Consider the following 20565-nt stretch of genomic DNA (forward strand, 5'->3'; position numbering starts at 1 on the left):
ATCGTAGTGTAGCATGATGAGAGACCGAAAGCACCAGCAAAACGCATCGACAGACCTATCGTTGGCGTCGCTTTGGGAGATCGGTGGCTGAGCGAAAATTCGCCCCATGTCATTGCTTCAAATCACCACGAAGCTGACTATCTTGGGGGAGTTAACAGTGCCTTCTCCGAGGCTTCCGCGGCGTTTGAATAGGCAGGTCGAGCACCCAACGGAAGTATTTTCTTCGCTTCCCTATGGTGTGCACCACCTCCGTCCCTCGTTACCATGGATTACGGCGGGGGCTGCGCCGCCTAACCGGAGAGCGACAATGGCAGAGCGGGGAGCATGGCTGAAAATGAGGTGCAGTTGTGCAAGTTTAGTCGGTGTCGTTGGATGTTCCTCCAGTGTGGCTACAGAATTGGCCAACGAAAGGCTGTGAGCACGACAATGCACGGAAAGTATCTTGAAGAGACCACCCGCGGACTGTTTGTGTCTTTGCAGTGTACATAGGCCTATTACCAGAGAAAAGACACTTCTAACGACAGCCCGCAGACCAAAATCGGTGTCGCGTCTCTCAAGTGTAAACGCGCCTTAAGGGAGTGTACCAAGGAAATCGGCAGGTGATGGGGGGGGGGGGGGGGCAAAATGGGCAAGCAATCTCATTTTGCAAGAAGCACCTTCGACGCACGTGCTCATATTCAGGGTTGCAGACAGAGCGTGTTTTCTTCTCCTCAACCTATCCTCCTCTTCCTCGAGCCACACAGCACTTAAAACCCCATCCCACCCCCAGACTAGAACCGCCGATTCACGGTTTTATTTAGAGTGCATTCCTTTAATATATATACAAGTTCAGAGTTTCTTGCACCTCAACAGCTCGCGATCACGTGACCCGCGCACAAACGTCGTACACGACGTCATTGTTAGGAGGTCCCGTCGCTGCCTACCCTGGCTCTGGATAGTGGTGCTGGCAAAATAGCGAGAACCACGAACCGGCTCAGCGGGGGCTTTCACTTGTCCCCGAGTAACACTAACCCATCACTGACGCCAGAAAAATGGTGACACCTACATAACGCAAGGCAGGAGTTAGCTTTTTATTTGAATCGTATGGCTGTAATATGGCGTTATACATACGTTGCGTTTCCTCTCAAATCATGTGAACTAAAGTGAGCTGGCGCCTGCGGACCACACTATGAAAAAAATCGAGTATTTGAGGAGTGTTTATGCCCCGCAACTGTAATCGTCATGGCTTGCTGTCGTGTCTTTCCTTGAAAACACGGCTCTCACCATTTTCCTATCGAGAATGTACTGTTACGCTGATAACGTGCGTTTCGTTCACGAAGCACCGCGCACCAGGTGATATAACGTGGAAGCAAAGTCACACGGACGATTGTCGTGGAACAAAAACACCCTTTTTACTCGCTCCTTTTTTATTTCTTTTTTCTAGAATGCATGGCAATACAATCTGAGGTTTTACGCTTCAAAAGCATGATATTGTTACACGACATCGGCAACCAGAGAGCATCAGGTAGACGAAGAAGTCGATGAAAGCGACCGCGCTCGTGTTGTTGCTGTTGTACCTCTACCTTGGCTGCAGCTGCCTCTGACTCTCCCTGTATACTATGTAAATATATTTATTTCATTCATTCTCTCACCCCCGTGACAATATTATTAGGAGGGATACTCTAGAGAAGGGTTCCAGAAATTTCAGTGTTCTTTAAAGGGACATATAAAGGCAACTATTAAGTCGACTTTGATTGTTGAAATGGCGGTCCAGAAACGTCGTAGTGTTACTTTTGGGTTAGAAAGGGCCTATCTTGAAATAAAATCAAGTTTTAGTGGTCTGCATCAGGTTAGCGCACTTCAAGTTACCCACCTCAAAAAGCAGACCGACCGGACCGGTTCACGTCACTGTTGCCGTGCACTACGTTGCCCGGCTTTACTGCGCTAGTAGCAGCAGATCGAAAGCAGCGGGAGGCACAGCAGACACAACAGCCATTGATCGATTTCCCGCCATTGGCTTCAAAACTGCGGACATTCTTTGTTTTGACTGCGCCCCGCTAGATGGCACAACGTGTCCAATGTAACTACGTGAAAATTGAATTTTTGAACCACTCGCGCCATTCCCTATAGTAACGCCCGGTGCTTCTTTTCTTTTTTTTTTCATGAATCAAACAGAAATGAACAAGCAGCATATTATTGCGTCTCTTGATGTTTGGAAGGTTCTTTATTTAGTGCAGTTAGATCGATTACTAGTGAATATATGTAGGCGGTTCGTCTGATGTCATCGGGATCTTTTTGAAAATGTCCTACTGCGGCGCTTGTGTTCTTGTGTATTTACCTTAATTTCTCGGTAAGTAGGGCACTGTTGTTGATAGTATTGTCGTTTTAGATGTTGTCATACATTGGGCTTTCACTCTGACGTAAATTGTCATTTTGCTTTAGTGTCCCTCTGACGAGCACGCACATCGCACAGAACACGGGACTCTAGCATATCGCCGCTATCGAAATGTGATTGCCGCGGCATCGAACTCGCTGCTATCGGGTGTTTTCGAGTGCGCTTGTCAATCGAGTGTCTCATCGTGCAGTGTTTCGGACAGCGTGCCCATGACCACGATGGACGTGTCGAGCTGCAGCAGCTACGAAGAAGCGACGCACGTGGATCGGCGGCGCCCACCTGCGTTCTCGTGGCCCTGCACCAGCAACCAGCTGCTGGTGGCGCTGGCCGCCGTCTTCCAGGGCCTGCTCATCGTCGTCACGCTCACGGCCATCAACAAGTACGGCATCTTCACAGGTCGGTCCGTTTGCCTGCCTTTCAGAACGTCGGCACGATTTAAACTGTTGATAGCTCATGGAATTTTATAGCTCGTCGCACCACACATTCGACGCGTGCTTGCTTTCGTAAGAACGCTCAGACTGACACACACTTAGGCAGGAAAAACAGAAAAGCTGTCATGACAGAAAACATAATAAAACAGGATGGACGGCCCATTATATATCAGTTGAACTGTGGCGACTGGGGCCTGTTGGTTGTACTACATAAGAAATCATTTGTAGATAGAAAAAAAAAACACAATACAAGAGACATAGCGCTCGTATGTCCTCTCTTGTTTTGTTTTGTCTCTTTGTTTCTTGCGCTTCGGTTACAGCTATTCCCCCTGCATTGTCTTTTGTTCTAGCTTCACTCGTTTTCGGTAGTTTCCACTTTTCTCCTGTAAAGTGGGAATGTTTCTGTTCTCATCGTTTCAATGAGTTAAGTGCTAAGTTTATACTTAATTTAATCACGCTCTTGACACTTAATGCGCTATTCCGCTGACTTGCATGGATTCTGTTGACGCGCACTCTCATTCGGTGCATGACAGGTCGACTCACCCTCGTCTTGCCAAGCGATCAGGATTCGTCGTCGGCTGATTCTTTGTAAAATAAAAGTGTAACATAGGTGCACAGCAGTAATTTCTTCATCTCTACAGAACTTACTGCATAACATGGTACATGAAGGTATATAGTGCCTGAGTAGCTTTGAAACGTAGCGACAAATTTAACATACATTCTGTTTAGCATCTAAGAAAATGTGAGACCTGTTACTGCAGTCGATACGCACCAAGTGCACTCTCTTGAGGCTATCATGGTTGCTCGGGAAGGGTGGTCTAGTAACACTCCTTTTTTTGCTTTTTCAGGCCCTCTGTCGGCTGACAGTGGTAAGTCGCAATTACTCTAGTGCACTGCAGTGTAGTAACAATATGAAAACTCACAGACGGCCCCTTGTGCATAAAGCGAAAGTCATATTCTTTTACTTTCCATGACGTCACGCTAAAATTTGTGACGGGATGATGACGTCATTTTGTTGTATCTGTCGCGTCATGATGACGTCAGATGGAGACGTCAGCACGTGATGGTTTCTTGCATCGCTAGTCTATAGTGCCTAGAATATACTAGTATATTCTAGGCGCTATAGCTCGTCCGTAACTCCGTGGGATGGTCTCCGCCGATGGTCCGATTGCCTATTTGATCGGACACCTAAGGCTTTCGCCTTAGTGCAATCGTGTGGTGCTGCTTCTGGCGGTATGCAGTTACATAATTGATACGCCCCTGTATAAAGACAAGGTGTAAGGCCGTCTCGATCGGATTTTATACAAACGGCGTCGTGGAAGAGATTCCACGGTGGGAGGCGCCTGAGTAGGTAACTAATAATGAACCCTCGTTCTACGAAATAAACCATAGTATTTCGCGCGAGTGTACTTCCAGCTATTTCTCTTTCCTCTTTGTTTTATCTAGTTATTCCCGCTCCGTTCATACAACTTCACCGCGACGATGCATTGACTAGTATTTCCAAGCGCCGATAAAGATCTGTTCCTCTCAGCTCTCCACTTCCATATACCTGTGTAATCTGGGTTCCTGGACACGAGGGTCTAGAGGGAAATGAAGCGGCTCACGCCGCTGCCCACGAGCACGTCAGCCGGGCTGCCCTGGGACCAAAGGATACCCGATCCGTGGCTGCAGAGATGGAGGTAGTAGAAAACACCTACTCGTCGCTACTTCAACACTACAAACTAGAGCGACGGGTGTACCCTCCACCCCATCCAAGACTAACAAAAAAAGAGCGTGATTTTCAGACGCCTACAAAGCAATACTTACATACATGGCATATTAATGCACCGCCTCTACTCAACGACACATGGCTATACATGTTGCCCGCTCTGCAGCGTATTAGACACCCTGGCACACTTGCTCTTGGAATGCCAGTGCCATGCTAACCATGTGCACGGCGTGCAACTGGAGCGGGACCAAGCCCCAAGAATAAACGGCGATCAACTAATGGAAACGTGGGAGGCCAAGATCGTCCTCGAGAACCTTGAAGACCAGCGACAACTCGTCGCCAGGGCCAAAAGAGCAGTCGAATCCAGAGGGTTCCTGGACTATAGGGAACCCTCCCACCTTACAGGGTGACACCGGGCCTCGCTGGGAACACTGTTTTCTAAATAAAAGTTTATTTCTCTCTTTCCTCTCAGCGCTTGTGTTCGGCACCCAAGTCATCCGATGCGCGCCGCGTCACCTGCACTATACGTCACTGACATCCTTGGCGCGGGGTCATCTTTTATCACCGAGCTTCATGTACACAACCGCATCGCGAGTCTGCCAGAGGCATGGGCGCTTGCGCGTAATAGATACAGACTCCGTTCAGAACGCAGGTATTTAACGATGACAGATACGTCCCCGTATCAACGCTTGTCTCATACCGATGTGTCTAACCTTACGTTGGTTCTGCACTCCATGGCTGTACAAAAACGACAAGTGCAAATTGAAAGAATAAAATAAATAAGTAATCGTAATAGTGTTTCTATGAATTTGCATCGCTTCAGATGGTGTATAGCTACAGTGTGAAAAAGAAAGTATGCAATCGAATACAGAATGCCGAAAACATGGCATGAAGTGTTCCAGGCGCTCGTAGCAGGCAACACCGCACCCTTCGGGATTGGTCATTTGTGCTCAGAAAGAGTAGCAGCTGAGGCGTAGATTTGAACATGTCGCCCAAACAAGGTGATCAAGTAGTGCCCGAAAAAACGCTTTTCTTCATCTCATGTCAGACGCAGAGCCTGCGAAGTATTACGAGAAGGCCGACATTCTGCAACCAGAGAGGAACGGTGAGTGACACTATTTATTCGTCTATGATAGACAGAGACATTTGCGACGCAGCTTATATACAGCGACCACGCCCATTTACAGCTGCCGAGGACTACGAAGGGGTCCCAAGCAATCCCGAGCAACACAAGCGAAGCGCGAAGTCGTCGACAGCGTACGACGACATGGCTCCTTTCGCCTCAGGTGCAGACTAACGCATGAACTAACTAAACACGAGACCAAGGAAAACATAACTTCTTGAGGAACAATCAACAACTAGTTAGCGAATAATCACCAACAAAGTATCAACACCTTGCGAAAAAATAAAACCCTCTAACTTAAGTGGTATCACACGTCGATATAAATACGAGGCATGCACTTCGCATGACGCGGTTACTCCGGATTGATTTAGACCTTACCGGGGTTTTTTAATGCGCGCTTTGTTAGCAAGGTCACTGACCAATAAAAAAAACAAAGTGAAAGGACATTTAGAGATCCGTACGGATCCCTTGCTGAGAATTACTTTCGTGCTCTATTGTTTTGATGTTTTATTTTTATCCATTGTTCCACTGGGAACAAGTGGTCCGTATGGATGCCGAAATGCCATCTTATTTTAATTTTACATTAGTAAGTGACCTGCTTTTAGCGACATACTTTTACGCGACCTGACGGTGTTCTGTCGAACTAGCGACCACATTAATGTACGCTTATATCTGAATTGGTGTATTCACGTAGGACGTATAGTTGTCAAATACAGCACCAAGGTGGTCTATCCTGCCCTGGTGAGGAAGTCCATTCCCGTCCGTGGTTACCGGTGAGGCCACACCCTAGGCCTATTATTGCAATTCCATCGCCACGAGGGGTTTTTTTTAAAATACAGTTGGAAATTGTGCGGCAGAGGGATTCAAATCCAATTATATTCTGTCCGCCGCGGTGGTCTCGCAATATACGCTGCCCGGCTGCTAACTGAAAGGTTGCGGGTTCGATACCGACCGCGGTGGTCGCATTTCGATGAAGACAAAACGCCCGAGGTTCGTGTACTGTGCTATGCTAGTGCACATTAAAGAACACAAGAGGGTTAAACAATATCTAATTTCCGGAGCCCTCAACTACGGCTTGCCTTATCATCACATCGGGGTTGTGACACGTATAGAACACAAGATGAATGCAAGGCTACTTTGACGTCGAAGTTCATACTGATGGTTAACGAACAAATATTTGATAGTTGATATTTAACTCGGCATGCAGTGCCCAACGTATACATGTTGTATGGCCTCGGTATACGTCTCAATTCTAATTTCAGCGCGGGAAGCCTAATTTATAGCCAGTAAAAGAGCTCAATTTTCTTACACTGGAGCGAGTTATAAGTCGTGTACAGTGCAGTAAGTCGATTACGTAATTAACGTCGTTCTTACAGCTTTAACCTTAAGTAATATGCAATGCTAAACCCTCCTTTAGGTCATTTTTACTGCCCACGTCCGAAGAGTATAAAAGACTTATCTTTGATATTGTTACTATAAGCCACATGTTTTATAATGCATTACCTAACGTTGTATAGTTATGGGATGTATTTACTAACATTTTTAATTATGAGCTTCAATTTTAAGGGTTAGCTTTACTGAGTCGTGACTAATTGTTCGATTGTTCTTGTGGGACAACTCGCTTCTCTCTTCAATGCCATTTGATTTTGAGGGTAAGATAGATAGATAGATAGATAGATAGATAGATAGATAGATAGATAGATAGATAGATAGATAGATAGATAGATAGATAGATAGATAGACAGATAGATAGATAGATAGATAGATAGATAGATAGATAGATAGATAGATAGATAGATAGATTTTTCTCACAATGTAATTTTTGTGGCCAGAAAGAAGAGTGATCATTTTGTTATAATTTACTTTATTGTGAGATTGTCCTTAGCTACTACATAATTAATCAATGATTCTTTGTTCACATTTGTTAATTTCAGTTGGGCAGCTAGCGAGGTATCACCCTATATTCTTAACGCTTGTAAATATTTAATACGGTTGGTTGAGGCACTGTATAAGTCTTTTGATATAATGTGATGAAAAAATGAATCCACAAAGAGGGCTTGCATGCTCTATGACCGACGTTTCGACAAATGGACCTGTCGAAATGTCTTCTCCGTTCTTCCATGTTTTTTTTATAATCCTGTCATGCGACTGGATTGTCTATTGCTGTAGTTCCTGGTGGCCTCCGGCAGCCTGCCGGGATGGACCGCAGAGGAGGAGGCTTGGCAAGTTGGCCCCCGTTCATTGCAGGTACGCCAGAGACGCTCTGTCCTACTGTCGATTTTCGCAGAACTAGCGGTTAGATTACACTGACGACTTTTATCGAAAACACCTGATCACCGGTTCGTTGATTGACTTCCATAGAAACAGGGAGGCCCCTAAGAGATGCCAGTGACGTAAATCCGGGAAAATCACAGGCGGAAGGGAGTGGCGTAGCCACAAATTTCGCCATAATGGTCATTTTGGTTTTAAAAATACAGGTGCTAATCTTATTTATTTACATACTTAGAATCAATTATAAAGTAAAATACGTGACGAACATAGATTTACAGCTCACGTAATTCGATTGTTTTATTGAATCTTCTCTAATACCGTTTGAGGAGCAGTTGCGAATTCAAGTTTCACTCGGCTGGGAGACGTCGAACACAAGTATACGCGCTACAAAATGAACCGGCTCAAAAGAAAGTTGTACGAACTAAACATAACTGCCGAGCAATTAAAATATGTGATGTTTGAAGGAAAGGTAAATCTCAAGGACGCACACTTGCAGCCCCTACCCCCCTCTCCTCCCTAGTCTGAAAAAAAAAATAGGTTCAAGACGTCCCTATCATCCAGGCGATTTACGAGTGTTGGTGATCGATACTGCGTGCATGGAAATTAAAGAAAAGCGGGGTACGTGGGGTTTTATTGTACTTCGCCGATCACAGTAATGCAGCTGCCGCGGCTGAGAGGCATATTCATGTTGTATTGCGTTGTTCAGTTGATGGGCCTTTTCACTCAAGGCTCCCTGGGCGCCACCATAGTCCTCTCTGGGCTGTTGTTAGTGCGCGTGCCACACCCCCCCCCAAACCCCCAAAAATGCACTGCCGATCACGAGGCTGAGACGTCGGCTTTTGTACTCTCGTGCAACAACCCAGAAAGGAGGTAATCCTCCTCTTCGTAAAACAAAGCTTATAAATTATCTTATGAAAGGCTTACGAATGAAAGATTAAAAAAAATTAAGGCTTATGAAGGAAAGTAGATTTGACTATGAAGTGCTCACATGCACAGACTGGCTGTCACAATCACGAGGCCCTCTTGTTTGTCGATGGTACTTTCGAATACGTTTATTCAATGTCACACTATATACTGACAAATGTGAAAAAAAAAGAGGCGTTCTCGCGTCTCTTCGATTAAAGACGACGTTTTCATGTCCGGCATTTCAGGCGAGTCACAGGAATTCTTCACTCCAATCAATCAATCAATCAATCAATCAATCAATCAATCAATCAATCAATCAATCAATCAATCAATCAATCAATCAATCAATTCTTCCACAGATGGAAGTAACGGCAGCCGTGCCCTGATGTGCATGTTCGCGGATACCTTCGAGGGAGACTTCCCGACGCACCTGTGCACGCACCTGGTGTTCATGAACGCCGTGATTGACCTGCAGGCTCAGATTATCCGACCGAATTCGGCCGAGCAGGGACGCGCTGGTGCGGATTGTTCTTCCTTCACTTTATAATCTACAAACGTCGTGACACGATTTCCTTCGCGAAAATGATGAAGTAAGTCTATAAAAACGCGGTATTACGCGGTAACTCGAAAAAACTTGGCAGGCTTGCCAGACAGCATTCATTATTGAGAGGAAATCGTGCGAGCGACCGCAACTGGTGACCGATAGGAATTGCTCGTAGTCACAGGCAGCGAGATGGAATCTCGGTTGGGGCGGCTGCATTTTCGATGGAGGCGAAAATGCTGTAGGCCCGTATGCTCAGATGTGAGTGCACGTTAAAGAACCCCAGGTGGTCGAAATTTCCGCAACCCTCCAATGCGGCGTCGCTCGTAATCATATGGTGGTTTTGGGACGTTAAGTCCCACATATCAATCAAACTGCTCGTAGCGTGCCCGACATGTCGCTGTTGGATTCATAAATAAGCTGAAACGCTCAACGACCACATGTGATCAGCCGCGTATGGCCCCTGCGCTGCAGTACAAGCCTTAAAGATGAATAAAATCAATAAAGGTTGTACGCCGAGTTATTTTTGCGGCTGTGCCATCAAGTAGCATTGCCAATTTATATGATTGGGACGTTTACGCCGCGTTTACAGAAAACGGTGTCGCGGGATACGTGGTGCAATCCCGGCTGCGGCGGCTGCATTTCCGATGGAGGCGGAAATGTTGTAGGCCCGTGTGCTCAGATTTGGGCGCACGTTAAAGAACCCCAGGTGGTCGAAATTTCCGGAGCCCTCCACTACGGCGTCTCTCATAATCATATAGTGGTTTTGGGACGTTAAACCCCACATATCAATCAATGATACGTGGTGCAACATGACGCTTAAGTTATCTCTGATGTAGCATTGTTTACACGGTCGACACCTGCATAGCCTTCACTCATAAACTGCTGTCAACTTTATGATGTCCACGGGTAGAAAAACTTCGAAAACCAGTTAAACCACTCACGTTAACCCACATGTTGTAACGTCGGTAGATACTTCAATCAGACGATATCCGAATGTGATAACGAAAACGGCTACTAAATGCCTCATATGACGTCACTGACCTTTGCTGAGTGTCACGTGATAAAGCAAAATACGTTCAGAAATGTCGTGATAAAGAAGGATTGTGCCCTTCTTTCAGTGCAGCGACGTTTGCGTGTATAGCATAACCAACGAGTAGCCGAAATCGTGATCGTTGACTGCTCTCGCATGTTTTCACTCGGACGGAGAACATACGACGCGAGTGGCAGTGTTTTTGCAATTTACGGAACGTCACGGCGGCGGCAGAGACGCGCCTGTATCTAAGTAACTGCTATGGAAATGGCGCCGACGCTTCGCCTGAAGGTCACGTCTCGTTGTTGCGTTCATTGTCCCAGTGCTGCAGCGGTTCATCAACCAGCGGCATGAACAAGAAGAGGACGGCAGCCAGTTCTTGGTGTCCCTGTGGGAAGCCCGTGTGACGGACACGTACCGCGACCTGTTCAGCGACTGGTCACGCGGCACCCGCGCCGCCACGCTGGCCCTCGGATGGCTGCAGCGAACTGGGCTGGACGGACTCGCGCTACTCAACCTCGCTCTCACCTCGGAAACTGCGCCGGACATTCTCAATATTCTCAAGGTGCTCTAATTATATACTGAATGATTACTGTGAAGGCTCATTCGCTTCTCCGATAGCGCCGGTCGCACGAACATTTGCGTCTATAGTGACCGAAAAGCCACTCACGGCGACCGATGTTCATACCTGCGGGCGATCTGTGCCCGTCGCCGCACCGAATTCACACGTACACGCATCGCGGATCGCATTGTCATTGCCCGTAAAATAAGCTGGCGTACAGTTCCGGCGCATCTGATTGATGCAAAGGTTTGCGACTGTGGCCATTGGCGACCAAAGTGGCCACTTGTCACCAGTCGCTTGGCGACTGATCTTGTCGCACGACAGGTTCTAGTCGAAGGTGGGAACATGGCGTAATCCGCCAGACAGCGACGCGGCAAAAGGGGCCCTATGATGTCAATATCTCACTTTTGAATTTCCCCACGACGTTGCCGTCGGCGCGCCACCGTGGCGTGTTGCCATAACATAAAGAACTCAATGGCGAAAACTGGGAAACAAGCACGTGACCGGAGCAGAAACGTGACGCACGACATCATCACGACCGTAAAGTTTCAATGAAAGGAAGGGTCGCCCTGGCGTCGCATAAGTATCGCTGTGTTGCCAGTGTGACTGATTGGCCCGTGTAATTGCGGAGGAGGGGAGAATAACCTGGGTCGTGCTACTTCATGGTTGTCACTATTCTGCCGGCATCATTATACTGCCAGAAGCAGAGTCGACAGCGGCTTGCCGCTCAACCAATCACGTCATCTGTGACGTTTCTTTTCAGTGACATGGCGATTATATTGTACTCGTGTACTGATCAGATATGGTGCAAGATTGTCTGTATGTCATGGGTAAAGAAATACAAAAGTGTCAAATGATCCTGAAACATCAAACCTGGAATCACCGACATTTACGTTCTCAGATGATAACTGAGCACATGTCCTTCCGTATGTCGCATGTCCGCATGAGCACATGTCCTTCCTCGTTTTGCTTCCTTTTTTGTATGCGTGTTTGCGCACAAATATTGTCGATGTGGATCTATTCCAACAAGGCCGCCTCGCAGTTTTCCTTCAGAGGAGTCTCACGTTGGGTCCACAACGCCCCACATTGCCTGCAGGTCTTGCGTGCCGTGATGGGCCCCGACGTGTTGATGGCGTTCGGCTTCTACCTTTCGGAGAGCTACCAGGGCAACGAGGAGAAGAAGCTCATCACGACGCTGCACCGGATAGCTAAGTATGGCTTCAACGCTCGAGCGTGTTGCCCCTTTACTGGACATTGCGTACGTGCCAGAATTTTGGCTACCGCTGTAAGGGTGGGTGTATATCAATGTTGAGTGAAGAACATCATTTTGAAGTGCTGCGACACGATGAATAGACAATGCTGAAACGAGGCAACCAGGACGGGCGCTGAATTTTTCTTACACACTCGAAAGACCAGCGTCCGTCGCCATGTCTGCTTGCAGCCACTGCAGCCCGACTCGTTGGTACAGTGGTTATAATCGCCGTACCGAATGTCGCGGGAAGGCACACCGAACATGGGTCGTGCAATAGCGAACATTCGGAAAATGTATCGTGGTACCGACTGTTTAATGAGACTCGAAGAAACGTAGATGAAAAAAAAATCACTTTCCGCGCATGTGTGAAGAGACCACGTATGACGTGGAATGACGTGGTCAAGTTAGCATATTACCGAGAAAGCGCATTTCTGATGATTAGTACAAAGTTATAGATGTATCCGTGACGCAATCAGATCCTTTCTTTTTTTTCTATACAAGGCTTCCAACAACTCTCTGGGAGCGTCATTAAACGGTGGGTAGTTCATCGCTTTAGTTTCTTCTCTTTGTCGTTTTTTTCACGAAATGTATTTTGTGCCACAGAAAAGCGTACTAAAGCTATGTGATGTTATGCCAAAAGAATGGTCCTCGTGGGCAGAGCTTGTTTCCACGAGAACCAGCGCAGTTCTGGCGAATTCCCCCCCCCCCCCCCTCCCAGCGCCACCTTCCACGCAGATAACGGCGAGCCACCGAGCAGTTCCGGGCAAAGCGTCACCTCCTCCGCCGAGCCACGGTGTCGTTTCGGATAACTGGTCTCGCAGAAGAGACCAAAACGTTATTTAAGGCCGTGCCGGCCCCATGTTCGGGGGATTTTACCCCAGCCGACGTGGTGATGCTGGCCGGCTCTGTAAAACGACAACCTGCTATAGTAAACGTCCCTACTTGTTGCTGTTTGCAAAACTGATTGCCTCCCTATTCCGCCTTTTCACTTTTGCTTTCGAGAATTACTTTACGGAGTTTAAATGCTGACATATCATCGTTAAAATTTAGGTCAAGATACCAACACAGGTTTAGCAGGTTATCTCTCATGAGGTTCATGACTATACTGCTTTGCTTTGACTCAGCTGCGACGAAACACGAACCCACCGGCGTTTCAATTCTGGGACTGGAGAAATTGAAGCCAGGCAAACCCCACAGCGGAGACGAAAAGCTTGAGCACACAAGTAGCACTACGTGGCCAACCTCCATCTCTAACCTGTTTCTTGTTTCTTTCTCACTCTACTGATTTTTACAACATCCCAAAATTTTCCTCAACGTACCCTTACACATTCCGCAAAATTTAACACTTGATTCTATTGAATTATCTAAGCCTTCCTGCTTAATTTACTTGCTCAGATAACTATCCAGTGCTGCTCTGTGCCGAGATAACAACCACAGTGGCCAGGCAGTTGTTGGTTATATCTATCTTTCAACGGGTCTAGGCTAAAAGACTCGATATATCTCAAGCACAAAGCCAGGTACTTACCTGGCTTTGTGCGGTTGTGATACACTGTACCGATCCCGCTGAATTCCAGGGCTTTCAGGTGACCTCCGGTCTATGTCGTTCACCGTCGCTAAGTCGCATCCCACCGCTGCCACAACTGTTATAAAGTCGGGTTCGATGACATTGCACCGCTGCCACCCCTGTTATAAAGTCGATGTGTGATGGCATTCAGGTCTGCCACCACTTTTAGAAGTTCGCTGTGTTGCGATGGGAGTGGTAGCCCAGAGCGGCGTGCAGTAGAACGGACTTCGCTGAAGCCTTCGCCCAGAGGCGGCAAACAGTTTTGAAAACAGCAACAGGAACGTTTACTATAGCAGGTGGTCGTTTTACAGAGCCGGCCAGCACGACCACGTCAGCTGGGGCAAAATCCTCCGAACATGGGGCCGGTACGGTCTTAAATAATGTTTTGGTCTCTTCTGTGAGAACAGTTCCCCTGAACGGCACGGTGGCTCGGCGGAGGAGGCGACGCTTTGCCCAGAACTGCTCGGTGGCTCGCCGCCACCTGCGTGGAAGGTGGCGCTGGGAGAGGGGGGTGGAGTTCGCCGGAACTGCGCTGGTTCTCGTGGGAACAAGTGCTGCCGAACGAGGACCCTGCTTGTGGCATAACAGTGAGCACCAACTGCCCATAAAGAAGTTCTTTTCAATCTCGCTGCCTCTCTTTTTAAGGCATCTCTTTTCAGGCCACTAGCCGGGTTCTTGGTGCGTACGCCTCCCATTTCTGTATATGTATTTTTTTTTCAAAAATCGCAGCCATGTGAACTTGACGGTGTTCGAAACGCACGATCCACGACCCGCCTCGTGCAAGGTGTTCGTGCCCAACGCCTACAAAAAGCCCAGCGAGGACCCCGATGCTCCAGACCACTCGATAGTACGTCTTGCACTGCTATAGCTGCTCAGAACGCGCCATTGGGCTCTGTGCTGGGTGATTCTTTTAGAAGTGACATATTTAGTAGGGCCGTAGTTTTGCTTCTAATTATTCAACTTTAATGCGGTTCGCAGCAAGGGACTTGCTGAATACTGTTAAGGCGGGAAGCTGTGCTAATCGGTATTGAGGATAAAATAATACCAGTACCTGCCATTATGAGATCACAACAAGGGCGCCGTAGTTGTCCACCGCTAACACCACAACCACCACCGCCGCCACCGCTGGTGTCCCTTACCGCTATCGCACGAAATGAAAAAAAAACATGAAATAAGAAAAAGAATATTTAAAACAAAGTGAGGTTCAAAGCACTGTGCCAGCCCAGTATCACTACCACTGAGCCATGCTGGTACTCGAAATCTCGAGCATATAAGCTTATACAAGCGATATGCCGGCAAGAAACCGCGTTAACATACGTATACGCATAACAGCCAGGCGATCTAGAATGAGAATTGTGTAACCGGGCCTCGCATAATATGAATTGCATTACGAGTGGGTCGTTGAATGTTTCCAACCCATTACAAAAGGCTCAGCCATAATTCTTCGTCATGATCAGCCAACCAATCAATTATTGGAGTACCGTATTTACTCGCATAATTCTCGCACCCCCCACATCGCCCAAGAAAAATACGAAAAAAAATTTTTCCTCGAGTAATTATCGCACCCCCGAAAACTGCCGCAATAATGTCGTCTGCTCGTTCCAGCCACTGATGATGATAGCGTGCGCTATTTGACGCCATCTCTTAAGCATCAAGCGTACTATTGCACGGAGATTCAATTCAATCCAAGCCAAGCCGAAGTGGCCAGTGCGCGTTGCGGCGTGTTTTGTATCTTAGAAGTGTGGCAGCTTGGGCTAGTTGATATGGCATGACGATAGTTATAGCGCGATAACAAAACTGTGTCGTCGTTTTGTTCTCGCGCTATAACTATCGTCATGTTTTGTATGTTTTGTCGGTTATCTTGGCGCGTTATGGGGCGATACTGAAGCCACACGGCTGCTTCAAGTTGCAAGTGATAGATCATACGCTAAACAACGGCAACAGGGCCGTTGGTAGGCCCTTCGGAGCCTACGAGTTTTGTGTTCGCTACTGGTGACGGCAGCTGAAAGCCACCAAGACGCGTTGGGCCTGCCGTGTGCCTAAACTGGGAAACTTTGTTTCTTCAGAAGGAAACTGTGGACGATTCTGTTAAATAGCCATCAGCCCATTACTGACGTCCTACGTTCATCTTTTGAGGGCTCCTTTTGAGGGCGCCGACCGCTACCGCTACGCCCGCAACGCCCACAAGCTTCGCGTATGGTATTCTAATTCTCGACTATTTGCTTCCACTTTTTATGTCTCAAATAAATCTTGCCTTGTGTTGAACCTCTGCTGTTATTGTTGAGGTAAGTTCTAATTAGTACTTTGTAAAGCTTGCTGTAAGTTGCTGGTGTGAGAATCCCGATTTGTGGCCACTTCGTTTTCTTTTTTTCGCCCTGTACGTTTTCCTAGGAAGTTTTCCCCGCGTAATTTTCGCACCCCCCAACTTTTCATCGGTTTTCCGGCAAAAAAAGTGCGAGGATTATGCGAGTAAATACGGTAATGGGTACCTTGTGAGCGTGCTTGTATTAAGTATACCCCCAAGTGGTGGGGCTACTAAAACAAGTTTGCAACGAATTCTAGAAATGGCACTCTTCCAGCTTTTGCGCAGGCCAGACAATTTTATGCTGAATATCTTGACTATCATAAAAAACACCTCTCTTCATTATATTCTGGAACACACACCCCTCCATCAGCACTCTAGGTTGGTTCGTTTCAACTTCGCTACGGAAGCCTTGTTTACTTCGACAGGGTGAATGCAAGTCACCGACGCTTATTCATCAGCACACGACTAATAACATAGCGCGTCTATACGATGAAAGGAGGGTTTCCTCGACTGAGCGCGTGGTGTGTTTTCTGTATCTCCAACGACACAAGTTTTCTTGAGACAGATGAATCCGCGATTTCAGATTTCTTTCTTGGCCAATAATTATTTATTTTCCCCAATCAATCTTATGGCCCGTTGCCTTCGTGGTCTCGGCGAGAGCATTCGAGACTGTTTCCTGTCGACATCGTTCTGATGCTTCCTCAGTATCTGTCTGAAGTTTCCCAATTTACCGATGTACAGTCAGGCGCGATATGAAGGTTATCGCGAGAGCGCCGGCCTGCCTAACGTCCCAGGAGCCTATATCGGCTTTAGTTTCGGAACAGTGAAAATCAAGGGTGGGCATTATTCTTTCCCTCGTTAGCTGTTGCATGCTACAACAATCACCCCTGCGATAAAATCTACACCTTTTTTTCTTTATTTGAGCCTTCCATTAATCCCAATCAAGTGTATTCTTCATGGGATATTATCTCCTTGGATGACCTCAGTACTGCTGGGAAATATATGTTGAAGCTGATGCTTGGCGCTGCTACGTTCTAACAGCTTCCTCAGACGGGTGTGGTCGCAGCTTAAGGAACGGCAATGAAAGTGAGTGAAGCTAGGATGATACCAATCTGTCCACGAAAGAGCATTATGAGACGTGGCGCTATTGTAGTTATTGGTCGATGCTCGCGCGATGGCCCCTTCAAATCGCGCGCGACTGCACGAAGTTGTCGCGAGCGATGCCGGACATCTTGTGTGACACTCCAGATAACGACTTTCTTGGAAGCCTGTCCTTATGCACGAGTGCGTGCATCTTGCACACAGGCACGCGCGCCACCCAAGCGTCATAACTGCACAGAGTGCGACTGGGTTTCGCTTCTTTCAGGAGCGTATTGTACGGCAGCACGTTTGCTTTGGCTGGGATGGGAGAAGGCACTGTGTGCAGGCAAATCTCGGTGGCTGTATAGGCGCCACTTCGGGCAGTTTGGGACTATCGGAACCCGTAATCTATAGCCTTATGGCTATACCAATAAGACGGTGACCAGACAACGTGGTGCGGACATTATTAACCGAGTACGCACATGATGCAGCTTCTCTGAAAGATCGCGTCTCTCGTAGTTGCAGTGCCTGCAGTGGAGCGCGGGCCCTGCAGAGCTGTACCAGCGGTTGGCAGGGCGGCTGTGCATATCGCTCACCCTGGCCGCGTTTCGCTTCATCGTGCACGTGGGACCGGGACACCTGGGCGCGCGCTGCTACAACTACTACCCCGCGTCACTCCGACAGGTAAGCAAGACGGACATGTTTCTATCACGGTGTCGCTTTCTGTGGGCACGTTAATGAGAACTAGCAGGCAACCAAGTCAATGAAAGTATAGTGGGTGTTATTTGCAGCAATGGTGACATAAAAGAAATTAAAGTGCACGAAAAGATAACTTGCCGCCGGCAGGGACTGAATCTAAGCATATCTAGGCATTTAAACTTTTGCGCTTATAGAAGATGCACATGACGGATAAAGCGGAGTTGTAGCCTTGAAGTGTAACCTTGAAATATATGCTAAAGAAAAGTCCGCTTGTCAAAAATGTTGGCTCCAACGACGTTCCTAGGATTTGTTGTCACTTAAACAGTTAATCTTTTCTTCTAAATTACTACCTTACATAACTAAATGTGAGACGAAAGCAACGGACAATTTCATTTGAATATAAACAAGGCAATCAGCCTTAACTTAATTATCTTCTGGACGCATTGGTTCTGTCCCTCAAAAAAAGGAGTCATATAACATTTCCTCCTTTTTAACAAACTAATTGTTGGCACAGCTAGTTGTGGCGGCATGGTTTACAAGACTTATTATTTTACAGCAAGCATTTGAATTCCCTCGATTGTTAATTCCGTTGAGCAACATTAGAAAACGTAAGGTGACTTTCCAACTTTACCCACACCTTTCTAATATTGTCACGTGGTCGTTACATTGAAGAAGGCAGCAGTTGACGGTTTCAAGACGGAACTTTTGCATGTGCCAACTTTCGCCCGGAAAATGAAAAATCAAGCATTACACGCCGTAGACTGATAGCAGCGAACACATACCTGGCCGTAGGTACTCTGGTTACCGGCGGCCAACATTCGAGCCTTATCCTTTCTGCTCGCGTAAGCTTTCGAATCAGCTCGGCTATTCACGTCCTGCGCGCAATCTTAACAAAATGATCTCAAACAATCGCGATGCTTCTCAAACATTGCGGCGTGGTCTGCGCCAAGCGTTGCTAACAGTTTTTGCGGTTGAAAATGTGGTGACATAAAAATAAAGCGATGAACACGTGGGGCGATATCATCTGGGTAAATAGGAGACTATCCAATCCATTTCTGCAATATTCCACTTCACTTACTTAAGGTGCTCGTGTGCCGCATACATTTCAATCACTTCGACAATTCTTTTCACGGACCGAAATTTTGATGATTTCTCTGGGTTTTTCTATATTACCCAAATTATTCTGGCTACAAAGCAGATATTTTTTTTGACACTGCTTTGTCCCAAGTGACTTTAGCACTTGCGAAACAAACATTTAAATAACTTCGATGGTTATTCCTGTTGCACAATATTTTGAAGTTTTCTTACAGCTTTCCTATTTTACAAACGCTGGTGTATTATCATCAGCTTATATAAGAGGAGACTATCCCAATTACTGCTATGTTCCATCCTATTCGCCTTTTTTGTTCTTGTGCAGTGAGCATTTGAATCACTTCAACGGGAATTTCTGTAGAATGATGATTTGAAATTACTTTTGCCTTCTATTTTTTCACCCATGCGGTTCTAGTACCTTCTATTTATATGGAAACATATTTCGCATGTTTTTGCAAGGTTTGGTTCAATACGCTCATCTACATGTAGTTCTTGTGCAGCAAGTATAGAAATCTCTTCAATGGCGATTTCTTCAGAACAGTACTTGACTTCCTTGTGGCTTCCCCTTTTCGCCCACGTTTATTTATTACCGTCCACTTATTTAGGAAAACATCTCTGTTCCTGCAACATTTGGTCTTATTCGCCCATTTAGTTCTCGTGCAGCAAACATTTGAATCCCTTCAATGGTAATTTCTCCAGAACAATGCTTGACACTTCCTTGTGGCTTCCCCTTTTCACCAACGCTGTTCTAACACCGTCTGTTTATTTAGCAATCTCCTCTGTGCTTGCAACATTGAATTTGGTCTTATTTGCCCAAATAGCTCTTGTGCAGCAAGCATTTGAATACCTTCATTGGTGATTTCCTCAGAACAATATTTGGCACTTCCTTGTGGCTTCCCCTTTTCACTCACGCTGTTCTAATACCGTTTGTTTATTTGAAAAACATCTGTGTTGTTCCTGCAACATTTGGTCTAATTTGCCAATCTAGTTCTCGTGCAGCAAACGTTTGAATCCCTTCAATGGTGAATTCCTCAGAACAATCCTTGACACTTACTTGTGGCGTCCCCTTTTCACCCACGCTGTTCTAACAGCGTCTGTTTATTTAGCAAAAAATCTCATCTGTGCCTGCAACATTTGGTCTTATTTGCCCAATTAGTTCTCGTGAAGGAATCATTTGAATCCATTCGATGGTTATTTCCACAGATTAATGCTTGACACTTCCTTGTAGCTTCCCCTTTTCACCCACGCCGTTCTACTGCCATCAGTTTATTTGAGAAAGCATCTCTTCTGTTCCTGCAACATTTGGTCTTATTTGCCCAAATAGTTCTCGTGCAGGAATCATTTGAATCCTTTCAGTGGTGGCCCCGCCGCGGTGGTCTAGTGGCTAAGGTACTCGGCTGCTGACCCGCAGGTCGCGGGTTCGATTCCCGGCTGCGGCGGCTGCATTTCCGATGGAGGCGGAAATGTTGTAGGCCCGTGTGCTCAGATTTGGGTGCACGTTAAACAACCCCAGGTGGTCGAAATTTCCGGAGCCCTCCACTACGGCGTCTCTCATAATCATATAGTGGTTTTGGGACGTTAAACCCCAGAAATCAATCAATCAAATCCTTTCAGTGGTGATTTC

At 46.8% G+C, this 20565-nt stretch overlaps 1 protein-coding gene across 1 annotated transcript in view; it reads left to right on the forward strand.

Moving 5' to 3' along the window:
• Positions 1–20565, forward strand: part of LOC119181826 (uncharacterized) — a 33909-nt gene that overhangs the window by 6142 nt on the left and 7202 nt on the right. Inside the window, exons 3-11 of the mRNA XM_075887662.1 lie at positions 2565–2770; positions 3654–3674; positions 5562–5618; positions 5701–5799; positions 7806–7883; positions 10711–10952; positions 12046–12161; positions 14495–14612; positions 17670–17834. Coding sequence (XP_075743777.1) covers positions 2565–2770; positions 3654–3674; positions 5562–5618; positions 5701–5799; positions 7806–7883; positions 10711–10952; positions 12046–12161; positions 14495–14612; positions 17670–17834 — 1102 coding nt within the window. The remainder of the gene's footprint in view (positions 1–2564; positions 2771–3653; positions 3675–5561; positions 5619–5700; positions 5800–7805; positions 7884–10710; positions 10953–12045; positions 12162–14494; positions 14613–17669; positions 17835–20565) is intronic.

The sequence above is a fragment of the Rhipicephalus microplus genome, chromosome 3, assembly GCF_043290135.1.
Source record: "Rhipicephalus microplus isolate Deutch F79 chromosome 3, USDA_Rmic, whole genome shotgun sequence".
Taxonomy (NCBI): domain Eukaryota; kingdom Metazoa; phylum Arthropoda; class Arachnida; order Ixodida; family Ixodidae; genus Rhipicephalus; species Rhipicephalus microplus.